Here is a 12,076-nt window from a genome sequence, read left to right on the forward strand (position 1 = left end):
TTGCTGCAAGCTGAGAACGGATTATGTTATATATTTTCAATGCTTAGGGAAAAAGTAATCAAGAAGGCGATTTATTTTTGTGGCATGTGAAAACTAACTGAAAGTTCAGTGTTCATGTAACGTTTTATCAGAATATGGACACGCCCATTCCCTTCGCCTTTGCTGCTGCAACAGCCAAGTTTTGTTTGTTAGGATTTATTTTATTTGGAGAGAGAGAGGGAGCCAGAGAGAGCTTCCATCCACCGGTTCATTCCCCAAACAGCAGTAACTTCCAGCCAGCCCCTGTGGAAGCCAGGAACCTGGAACTCCCTGGGGTCTCCATGTGGGTGGCAGGGCCCCTAGCACTTGGGCCACCTTCTGCTGCCTTCCCAGTAGCTGGGAGGGCAGGGCAGGGAGCTGGATCCTAAGTGGGACGGGCAGGACGCCAACCGGGGCCCCTGGGGGAAGCAGGGCGGTGCAGGCAGTGACTTAGTGCCACACCACCAGCCCCTACGTCAGCAGATTTAACGGCCAGAGCCCGCGTACAAAAGCCTGCGATGCTGCTTTGCAGAAAAAGGTTTGCACACTCTGGGTTATTTCCAGATTTAATTTTTTTTGTTTGTTTTAAATTGGCCATTTCTGTCAGAAGTCTGTTTTAGTACTCTTTTAGGAAAAGCAAAACAACTTTTGGTTTGATTAATCTGTATATTACTTTCTTCCCTATTTCATTATTTCTTCCATTCTGTTATTTTCGTCCTTCCTGTCTCTGTAGGCTTGCTGGGTTTCTCCCCTTTATAAGCTTTGTAAAATAAATACTTACCTCGTTTGTTGATAAAGTTTTTAGTCTCTTCTAGTTAATGCTATTTAAAAATTGTGTCCCACAATTTTTGCTTGGTAAAGTATTCATTATCCTTTAATCCCAAGGATGTCCTAATTTCCCCCCAGGGATTCTCTTTAACTCGGGTTACAGAGTTATATTTATTTTTAAAATTATGGGATTTTTGAAAGCTATTCCTTAATCAATATCTACTTTGGTTGCCTTATGATTGTTTATGTACAATTGATTTGTTGCATTTGAAGATTTCTGTTCAGTGAATATAGAAAAGATAGTTGCAATACCTAAAATGTTTACATGTGAAATATCTCCTTTCTTCACATTCGTGAAGAAGTTACTGTTAATTAAGCCCTAAGCTTTATGTAAATTTCATTCATTTTTCTAGTAATGTTCTTTTCCCTTTAAGATGTATTTATTTATTTGAAAGTCAGAGTTACAGAGGAAAGGGGAGAGACAGAGATCTTCCACCTGCTGGTTCACTCCCCCAAATGGCCGCAACAGCCAGGACTGGGCCAGGCCAAAGCCAGGAGCCAGGAGCTTCTTCCAGGTCTCCTGTGTAGAGGCAGGGGCCCAAGGACCTGGCCATCCTCCACTGCTTTCCCAGTCATATTAGCAGGGAGCTGGATCAGAAGTGGAGCAGCAGGGGCTCAAACCAGCACCTTTATGGGATGCTGGCTTTGTAGGCTGTGGCTTTACTCGTGACACCACAGTGCCAGCCCTGTAATGTTCTTTTTCTGCCCCGATCCCCATCTAGGATATTTAGGTTTATTTTTTTAAGAATATAGGCACAAATTACTTAGAATAAATAAAATTTAAAATTCTGTACCTCTTTGGCAGTAGCCACATCTCAACAGCTTAGTGGTCACAGGTAATGTATCAGAACCAATGTAGAGGAGCCGGTGTGGCAGAATAACAGATTAAGCTGCCGACTGCAATGGTGCCTGGGAAAGCAACAGAATATGGCCCCAAGTTCTCAGGCCCCTGCTCCCACGTGGGAGACCCAGATGAAGCTCCTGGCTTTGGGCTTTGGCTTGATCCAGCCCTGGCCATTGTAGCCATTTGGGGAGTGAACAAATGGATGGAAGATATCTGTCTCTTGCTAACTCTGCCTTTCAAATCAATAAATCTTAAAAAAAAAATCACCCTAATTTCAACCCTGTTTTGAACTGTAATGGCCTAGTTTCCAACCTTTGAGGGTTTTTTTCCAATGACCTTTTCAGTTACCAATTTGTAGCTTACTTTCCCGGAAGTCAGTAGGTAGCTACAAAAAGTCCTACAGACAACAGCACAGTATGGAGGAACTGAATTTGAGACCAATAATGGGGGGTGAACCAATGAATCCAAGCACTCTCACTGTGTGTGTGTGTGGGGGGGCTGTCTCTGTAACTCTGACTTCCAAATAAATAAATCTTTAAAAGGAGGGCGGGGCACTGCTTAGGACACCCACATCCCAAATCTGAGTAACTAGGTTTGAGTGCTGGCGCTGCTCCTGATTCCAGCTTCCTGCTAATACGCACACTTGGGAGGCAGCGGGTGATGGCTCAGATAATTAGATCCCTGCCACCCATGTGGGAGACTCAGATTGAGTCCCTGGCTACTGGCTTCTAGCAGGCCCAGCCACGGCTGTTGCAGGCATTTGTGCAGTGAACAAGCAGTAGGACATCTCTCTCTGTCCCTCTCTGTGTGTCTCTGCCTTTCAAATAGTTTTTATTGGGAAAAAATTATATAATATCCAACTAGAAAATAGTCATAAAATATTCTCAAGATTACTCATCAGGGAAATGCAAAATTTTTTAAATGTGTGCTAATTAAAATGATTAACTACCAGGTTTTGGTTCTGTAGCAATGAGGTTCTCAACTGATGGCAGGAATGTACTTTGAAAAATACTTGACAGTATCTATCTCCCTTCCCCACCAAAAAGCTAAATATATGCAGTTCTAGCATATCCAAGAGAAATGGGTGCTTATGTCTGCCAAGGTGTGTACAGGCTCACAATAGCTTTAGTCAAAAGCTGAGTAGAAGCCAGTCTTGTGGCATAGCCGGTAAAGCCGCCTGCAATACCAGCATCCCATAAGAGCACCAGTTCGAGTCTCAGCTGGTCTACTTTTGTTCCAGTTCCTTGCTATTGGCCTGGGAAAAGCAGCAGAAGATGGCCCAAGTGCTCGGGCCGCTGCTAACCATTTGGAAGACCTGGAAGATGCTTCAACCCTGTCCATTGCAGTCAACCAGTGGATGAAAGAGCTCTCTCTCTCTCTTTCTCCCCCCTCTCTAATTCGACTTTCAAGTAAAATATTTTAAAAAGCCAAATAATGATCCCCAAAGTCCATCAATTGTAAAATGGTTGTGTAAATCGTAAAATGTATTATAAATTGTAAAATGGATATGCCCTGCTCATTCAGTGGAGTTCACCCAGCCATGAAAAAGAATGTGCTGTCATGACACACAGCAAGAATGCATCTCACAGGGCTGGTATTGTGGCAGGACAGGTTAAGCCTCCACCTGCAGCACCAGCATCCCATATGGGCTCAAATCCCAGTTGCTCCAGTTCCAAACCGGCTCACTGCTGATGTGCCTGGGAAAACAGCGGAAGGTGGCCCAAGTCCTTGGGCCCCTGCACTTATGTGGGAGATCTGGATGATGCTCCTGGCTCCTGGCTTCAGCCTGGGCCAACCTTGCCTGTTGCAGCCATTTGGGCAGTGAACCAGCAAATGGAAGATCTCCTCTTTAACTCTGCCTTTAAAATAAATAAATCTTAAAAAAAAAAAAAAAACCAAAGAAATGCAGCTCACTTATTTTAACACCAAAGACAAGAATCTATTGTTTTATTCCGTTTATTGAAAGTTCATAAACAAATACAAGAAAAAGAAAAATCTATGGTGGTAGAGGTCTTAATAGTGGTTGCTTTGTGGGGATGAGGGGAGGGGCTTAGTCGTGAAGGAGCAGGATCTTTGAGGTCTGAGAGAGCCCTTCTTGATAATAGGGACCAGCTGAGAGCTGTCATTGTAAAACCCGACATCTGATGGCATTGCCTGTTGTAGCCTAGCCTGTGCTGTGCTGAGTTTCTACAAGTAGGCAGAACATAGTTCCAGCCAGAACTCGTGCTACAAGGGACGCTGGGGTATCGAAGTGTTCACAGCCATCCTCTTTTTACTTTTCACGGGTGACACCCAAGGGCGAGTGTTGCTCACAACAATGGAGGCCACTCCTGATCCTGGTCGGTCTGAAGTTTGAATAATAATCTTCGTTTCAGGAGACAACCCACTGAGGGGCTCTGGCTTTTTAAAAGTTTGGTGATTCTTGGCTTTGTGTTCTATTACTTCCTTCTTAGTCAAAAACTGTAGCCGGCACTTGGAACACGGAAAGCCCTTCTTGCTCTGGTGCTTGCCACAGTGATTCATGTACGGGATTGCGGTTTTAAAAAGCTTGAGACAAAACGGACAGAGCAAATCCCTCGTGTTTTCGTGGCACGTTCTAAAATGTGTCTCCACGTCCACAAAGGCTGACGATCGGTAACTGCAAACCTGGCACACGTAGGGCATTTCCCCGGGCTTATGGTTGTCCTTCATGTGTTGCAGGAGAACCTGATCTGTTTCAAACGACAATTCACAGATTTTACAGACGGCAGAGGGCTCCTGGGTGGTGTGCACGCTGTCAATGTGACACTGCAGCAGGAAGGGGGTGGAAAACTGCCGGTGGCAGTGCCGGCAGGTGGTGTGGTTCTCCCAGCTGTCACCCCTCTGCCTCTCAAGTTCTAAATGGTGCTTCATGTGATTCATAAACTTAACGTTTTTCAGAACTTTCAAGCAGCTGAGGCATTTAAAGGTTGTGTGGGTCTTCTGCTCGGACTGTCCATTGCCTTTATGCTGTCCATAGTAGAAGTCACTAAGGAGCATGGTCAGGTTGCCTTTCACGGGATCAAAGGCCTTGTTTTGACTTGCTTCACTCAAACAGTCTGGTCTGGCCAGTACTGCAATGTCATTGGCTCTGTCTGGATCCCTAGGACTGAAATGTGCCTTGTCATTAGCACAAACCCCAGGAGATGCTGTTCTGTCCTGAACCTGGCTGGGTGAGAGGCAGTCGCTTTTTGAGGGTGTACTCGCGTCCTTGGTGGGCGAGATGCTGGAAGGGGTGTCAGCTGCAGAACATGCACTTGGGATTCCATCACTGAGCTTAGACCTTTTGGGATTTCTGCTGTTTATATCCGGTGTGGAAATTTGCTTTGATTCACGAGGACTCGCATCTCGACCTCCTACAGGAAGGACGGCTCCCACAAGAGACGGGGTCCTTGGAGAAAGCAATTCTGAACAACGGCCAGGATCCACTGGGGGTGAGCTCACTTTACAACCGGCTTCGGATGGAGACTCAATACTCATGGAACCATCTCCTGAACTCCATGGAGGCTGAGCAGCTGGCTTTATGGCCACTGTGTTTTTAGGACGGGAGACATGACTTGCAAGCTGGGAAAAATTAGCAGGGTCTTGACTGAGGGGGCCTTTCTTTCTTCTTGCATATGAGCCTGGGGTGACTCTGTTCAAAATGTTTGAAATGACCGGTTTGGAAGGAGAAAGCACCCCGACGAAGACAAGATCAGCATCTTCACTGACACGCTCCACTCCAACAAAGACCAGCTCATCTTCCTCTTCCTCCTCCTTCACCGTGCATTCTCTCTCGTTCTTCTTCAGTTCCTCTGGTTTTTGTTCTCTCACACACAGGGAGCGGCAATGGGCCATGTCAAAAATCACGTATCACTTGAAGCACGCGGTCCCTTCCACAGCCGAAGAGGTCTGTATAAATTACCACCTAAGGGTAACCATGTGACACCATGATTTCAAAAGACATGCTTTATCTCTCATGTAAAACACTGATAACTATTAACATCACTGTTTCCTATGTGAGAAAACAGACCTGAGTCCATTAAAGTGACATAGTTCCCAATTTACCTCCCTCTGCTCCCTTGAAAGGGTTTAGGGGACAAGATAGAAGGAGATGCCAGTTGAACATCTCTGAGTTGCCTAGCTGTAATTTTGTGCCTTTGGTGCATCACTGCCCTCCTCCTAGTCCTTCCAGGTATCTTCTGGGTAATAACCAATCCCAACAAAACTTAGCTCTCAAAAACCTGCCACTCCCCAGGGCAAGTGTTTAGTGCAATGGTTAAGACACCGCTTGGGAAGCCCACATGACATGTTGGAGTTCCTGGGCTTAAGTCCTGACTGTGTCCCAAATTCCAGCTTCCCGCATATGTACAACCTGGGAGACAGTGGTGGTGGTTCAAGTCTTTGGGTCCCTGCCACCCACATGGGAGAACTGGATTGAGTTCCTAATTTTAGCCTGGCCCAGCCTTGGCTATTGCAGGCATGTGAGGTATGAACAAGCAGATGGGAAGGCCTCCTTCTGCCTTTCAAAAGCAAAAAACCCTGCTATTCCTATAATATTCCTTTCTCTCAATAAAGTCTTCCCTTGGTATTGATTCCAATATCAATGGTTGGTGCCCACGGCACTCAAGTGCCTTATGTAGCATGGTACAGTATTTCCATATATCCTATACATATCCTACATACCTTTAGGTCACCTCTAGATTATTTATAATACCTAATATAAAATAAATGGATCTATTCAGGGAATAATGGCAAGAAAAAAGTCTATTCAGTATAGATGCCATTTTTTTTCCAAATGTTTTAAGTGATTGGCTGAATCAATGGATGCAAAACACAGATACAGAAGACCCACTGTAAACCCAGTTGCTCAGTCCATAAATTTTGTCATCATCCTTTGCCAGACTTTCCCTCACACCCTAAAACCAATCAGTTAGCAAACCCTGTGTGCCGTCTCCCAGAAATATCCAGGATCTGTTCACTCCCTTTCTGCTGTCCTCTCCCTGATGGATGGAAGTAATCCTTTTTTTTTTCCTGGATCATTGTGGAATTTTCCAATCTCAAACATTTGTCATATCTCCTAAGGGTAGCCCCCGAATGGAGAATTAAGGGTATCTTAGAGTCAGTTTAAAATTATTTTTTTAAAAAAAGATTTACTTTATTTATTTGAAAGGCACAGTTACAGTGAGAGATCTTCCATTCACTGGTTAGGGCTGGGCCAGACTAAAGCCAGGAGATTCTTCAGGTCTCCTGTGTGGGTACAGGGGCCCAAGCACTTGGGCCATCTTCTGCTGCTTTCCCAGGCCGTTAGCAGGAAATTGAATTGGAAGTGAAGCAGCCAGGACTCGAACCAGCGCCCATATGGGATGCTGGCATCGCAGACAGTAGTTTTACCTGTAATGCCACAGCTCCTAACACTATTTTTTTGTAGCTGACTGTAACCCAGTAAATTTATTTTACAGCTCACCAATAAGACGCCAGCTATTGGGGCTGATGTTGTGGCACTGTGGTGACAGAATGGTGTATCAGAGAGCCAGTTCCAGCCCCAGCTACTCCACTTTCCATCTAGCTGCCTGTAACAGGCCAGGGAAGACAGTGGATGATGGCTCAAGTACTTGGGCCCCTGCAACCCATGTGGGAGACCCAGATGGAGTTTGGGCTTCAGCCTGGCCCAGATACAGATTTTTGGCCATTAGGGCAGTGATTCAGTAGATAAAAAAATCTCTCTCTCCTAGCCCCCTCACCTCATGCCAGCACTCCGTCTTTCAAATAAATAAATTTATTATTATTATTTATTTATTTGGAAAGCAGAGTTACAGAGATGCAGAGGCAGAGAGAGAGAGACAGAGGTCTTCCATCTGCTGGTTCACTACCCAGATGGCCGCAATAGCCGGAGCTGCGCTGATCAGAAGTCAGGAGTAAGGAGCTTCCGGGTCTCCCACACGCATGCGGGGGCCCAAGGACTTGGACCGTTTTCCACTGCTTTCCCAGGCCATAGTAGGGAGCCAGATTGGAAGTGGAGCAGCCAGGACTCGAATCGGTGCCATATGGGAGGCTGGCAATGCTGGCAGCGGCTTTACCCACTATGCCACAGTGCTGGCCCCAAATAAATCTTAAAAAAACCGTGGCTCACTTGGCTAATCCTCCGCCCTGCGGCGCCGGCACACCAGGTTCTAGTCCCGGTCGGGGTGCCGGATACTGTCCCAGTTGCCCTTCTTCCAGGCCAGCTCTCTGCTGTGGCCCGGGAGTGCAGTAGAGGATGGCCCAGGTCCTTGGGCCCTGCACCCCATGGGAGACCAGGAGAAGCACCTGGCTCCTGCCATGGGATCAGCGCGGTGCGCCGGCCACAGCGCGCCGGCAGTGGCGGCCATTGGAGGGTGAACCAACGGCAAAAGGAAGACCTTTCTCTCTGTCTCTCTCTCTCACTGTCCACTCTGCCTGTCAAAAAATAAAAAAAATTAAAAAAAATGTTTTAAGACAGGGACTGACAAATTGACCCTCTGCAATTCTATACAACCAGAAAGTTAAGGATTTTGTTTTTAATATTTAAAAATATCTGTTTTTCATTTTTTACACTTTTTAATTGGGGGGGGGGGACCAGAGAAATTTTCTGTGATGTGAAAAACTATACAGCACTTAAAAACCTCCATGTTGGGGTTGGTGCTGTGGCGCAGTAGGTTAATCCTCCGCCTGCAGCGCCAGCAGCCCATATGGGCGCCAGTTCAAGTCCTGGCTTCTCCTCTTCTGATTCAGCTCTCTGCTATGGCCTGGGAAAGCAGTAGAAGATGGCCCAAGCCCTTGGGTCCCTACACCCACGTGGGAGACCCGGAAGAAGTTCCTGGCTCCTGGCTTCGGATCGGCGCAGCTCCAGCCGTTGCAGCCATCTGAGGAGTGAACCAACAGAAGGAAGACCTTTCTCTCTGTCTCTTCCTTTCACTGTCTGTAACTCTACCCCTCAAATAAATAAATAAAATCATTTAAAAAAAAAAAAAAAAAACCCTCCACGTCCACAGTTATTTTGTTGGGGCGTGGTCCTCAACGCTTGTGTAGTACCGCTGTGCCGTGTTCCATGGCTGCCTTTGCTCCAAGACAGAATGGAACAGCTGCTACAGAGACCATGTGCCCCCCAGTGCCAGATTGCAAAAGAGGTAGAAAGAAGCATATCAAATGTCTCAGCTCACCAGTTCCTCGCGTTGGGTGAATCCATGTAGAGCGATGTTTTCCACGCTGGGCCAGGGGCAAGTCTTTCTGTGTTCCTGCCACTCAGCTCTGCTCCTCAAAGTCCTTTTTGTAGCCTGATCAGAAAAATCCCACCCCCTTTAAAAAAAAAAAAGCCCATTATAATCCAATCTGTAGCCTCTAACCCAGGATCCAATCACAGGTCTGAGCCAGGTTATTTTGATTGCATTTTCATCGGTTGTTGGGAGTGATCGCCAAAAACTTTCTCCCTCCCCTCTAGGTTAATCAGAGCTCCACCTTGTTCCCTCCCATTTATCTGCCCCCCACCCCCACCCCGGAGCTCTTATGGGTCAGTAGCAGGCGCTGGGGGAGTAGGGAGTGACCCACTGGGCTCTTACACAGGTAAGGAGCTAAAAGGGCCCAAGTCTCCGCAGGTGCAGGGAAGTGCCTGCAACTCACCCCAGCTGCAGAGAGCTACGATCTGCCCTGGGGCCTCACTCAAACAAGGCCCAGGGCGATCTGACCAGAGACTCAGCATCCACGTGGTTTCCAGGCAGGGCCACCCCGAGGGATTCAGCTGCATTCTCCAGACAGCAGCCCACTCCCTGTTTAATCCATTTGCGAGAGTGAAAGGTCTTACCCCTCCCCCTTCACGAGCCCCTCCCTTGAGAACACTCTTGATGGAATCTCAGGCCTTCCCAGCCACTACCCTAACCGACCTTAACAATACACAACGTAGGGCAAATGGAGGGACTAGAGTCCTCAGTGGGCAAGAAATGTTTTTATTTCTACCATTCCCATGCATTTAGGCACAAAATTAAAACAAAAATCCAATTTGTAAATTAAAATGTTTGAAAGTGCCATAACCTGATATAACTTAAGGAATACCTTGGCTGGTGTGGCAATGTGGTCTAAACTGCCTCCTACAATGCTAGCATCCCCTGGGAACCAAGGTTCAAGTCCCAGTGGCTCCACTTCCCATCCAGCTCCCTGCTAATGCACCCAGGAAGGCAGCAGAAGATGGCCCAAGTTTTTTGGCCCCTGCCACCCACGTGGGAGACCTGGATGGAGTTCCAGGTTCCTAATTTTAGCCTGGCCTGTCCTCAGCCATTGAGGCCTTTTGGGGGAATGAACCAGCAGATGGAAGATTCTCTCTCTCTCTTTCTACTTTTAAAATAAATGAATAATTTTTTAAATGTCTGAAAATTAGATCTCATATAACTATTCAACATAAAGTATCCTGTAATCAATTTTTTATTAGATTTATTTATTTTTTGAAAGTCAGAGTTACACAGAGAGAGAAGGAGAAGCAGAGAGAGAGGTCTTCCATCTGCTGGTTCACTCCCCAGTTGGCCACAACAGCCAGAGCTGCACCAATCCAATGCCAGGAGCCAGGAGCTTCTTCCAGATCTCCCACATGGGTGCAGGGGCCCAAACACTTAGGCCATCTTCTACTGCTTTCCCAGACTACAGCAGGAATGGATCGGAAGTGGATCAGCCAGTACTGGAACGGTTGCCCATATGGGATGCTGGCACTGCAGGCAGCAGCTTTACCTGCTACACCACGGCGCCGGCTCTGTGAGCTATTCTGAATTCTACTTATTTATGTATTTATTTTATTTGAAAGGCAGGAGACACAGAGAGTGTTCTCCATCCACTGATTCACTCCCCAAATGCCTGCAACTACCCTGATTGATCTAGGCAGAAATCAAGAACAAGGAACTCAATCCTGGTCCCCCATGGGAATGGCATGGACCCAGCCACTTAAGCCATCACCAGCCGCCTTCCAGTGTGAGCACCAGAAGAAAGCTAAATAAGGAACAGGACTGGACCCAAACCCAGGCACTCTGATATGGGAAGTGGGTGTGCTAAGAGGCTTCCTACACATCCATGCTGGCCCACACATCTATCCCCCATTCCCACCAAGCTTTTCTAACGAATTAATTTAGTAAGGTTAACTTCAGATAGTTGGAATATACATTTGCAAAAGAGGTTTCTCTTTTCCAGCAAATGAAATATTTACCTCCTCTTGCAAAATGTAGCCTTTTCTAGCGTTGGCTACTATGCTGACCAAGCTAGGTACAAAGACTCTAAGGCTGCAGAATGTGTGAGACATCCTTATAGCTGATTCTCTAGTAGTCTCCTTGGAGGTACCTCAGCCTCTGGGAAGCTCCGAGTGGGAAATCTTTCAGGCAAGCCCATTTTACAAACATAATTCTAAGGATTTCATTAAAACCCATCACGATTGTCCAAGAGTACTTCAACAAGTTCACTGAAAATAGAATTCAAAGATGAGTTTATTCTAGTGGGGAAAAAATGTGAAATCCATGCATGTAAGAGGTCTTCAAAAAGACCTCAATGAAAAAACCTATAGTTGGGGGCTAACGTCATAGCATAGTGGGTTAAGCTACCACCTGAGACACCAGCATTCCACATAGGCACCAGTTCAAGTCCCAGCTGCTCCACTTCTGATCCTGCTCGCTGCTAATGGCCTGAAAAACAGGAAAAGATGGCCCAAGGGCTTAGGATCCTGCACCCATGTGGGAGACACAGATGAAGCTCCTGGCTCCTGGCTTTGGCCTGACCCAGCCCTGGCCATTTAGCCATTTGGGGAGTGAATCAGCAGATGAAAGATCTCTCTCAGTCTCTCCCTCCCTCTCTGTAACTCTGCCTTTCAAATGAATCTTTTAAAAAGTGAAGAGTTTATCAAAATAACCCTACAGTTGGAATTTTAAATGGTTTTGCATCAAAAATAAGCTTATTTTTTAATCCTATTTTCCTGTAAACTTTTCAAAGTGCCTTCTTACTATTATATTTTTTCAAATGATTGCATGACTTGAAACATTTATTCATCCAATACTAAAAATAAATAAAAATTCTTTTTGAACAAAGAATTGACATATTACAGTTCATATGTTAGCTTTCATCAGGTTTTGAAAATCTTCTGCCATTATGGCTTCAAGGCTTTTTCATTGTTGTTATCATCTACTTTGCTTTGAATGTGTCTCCCAAATTTCATGCATTGGAAGCTTTATCTCCAAATTCATCTGTTAATGGTATTTGAGAGGTGGGGCTTTAGGAGGTTACTGAGTTGGGAGGGTTCTGCCTTTAGGAATGAGTTAATCCATTCATGAATTAATGTGTTACCCTGGGAGTGGTTTTGTTATAAAAGCGAGTATTCCTGGCTTTCTTGGTCTGTCTCACCTGTGT

General features: G+C 46.0%; 2 protein-coding genes across 12 annotated transcripts in view; one reads left to right on the top strand and one right to left on the bottom strand.

Moving 5' to 3' along the window:
* Positions 1 to 12,076, top strand: part of LOC108178662 (Ig lambda chain C region-like) — a 362,049-nt gene that overhangs the window by 195,206 nt on the left and 154,767 nt on the right. The gene's annotated exons all lie outside the window — the stretch shown is intronic.
* ZNF280A (zinc finger protein 280A) lies at positions 3,631 to 9,460 on the bottom strand. 2 transcript variants are annotated; one of them, XM_089323431.1, is made up of 3 exons: positions 9,326 to 9,460; positions 8,869 to 9,004; positions 3,631 to 5,615 (listed from the first exon to the last, which is right to left on the bottom strand). In XM_089323431.1, exon 3 carries the CDS (start codon positions 5,543 to 5,545, stop codon positions 3,917 to 3,919), a length of 1,629 nt encoding a protein of 542 aa, XP_089179557.1. In that variant the 5' UTR covers positions 5,546 to 5,615; positions 8,869 to 9,004; positions 9,326 to 9,460; the 3' UTR covers positions 3,631 to 3,916. The 2 variants fall into 2 exon arrangements, with proteins under 2 accessions (XP_089179557.1, XP_069921952.2); XM_070065851.2 differs by having other exon boundaries at positions 9,265 to 9,431.

This window comes from Oryctolagus cuniculus, chromosome 21, assembly GCF_051225735.1.
Source record: "Oryctolagus cuniculus isolate XC-2025 breed Fujian yellow rabbit chromosome 21, ASM5122573v1, whole genome shotgun sequence".
In the NCBI taxonomy this organism is placed as follows: Eukaryota; Metazoa; Chordata; class Mammalia; order Lagomorpha; family Leporidae; genus Oryctolagus; species Oryctolagus cuniculus.

Excerpts from the sequence above, each read along its gene's own strand:
- ZNF280A (XM_089323431.1), bottom strand. The coding sequence starts at position 5,545 with ATGGCCCATTGCCGCTCCCTGTGTGTGAGAGAACAAAAACCAGAGGAA.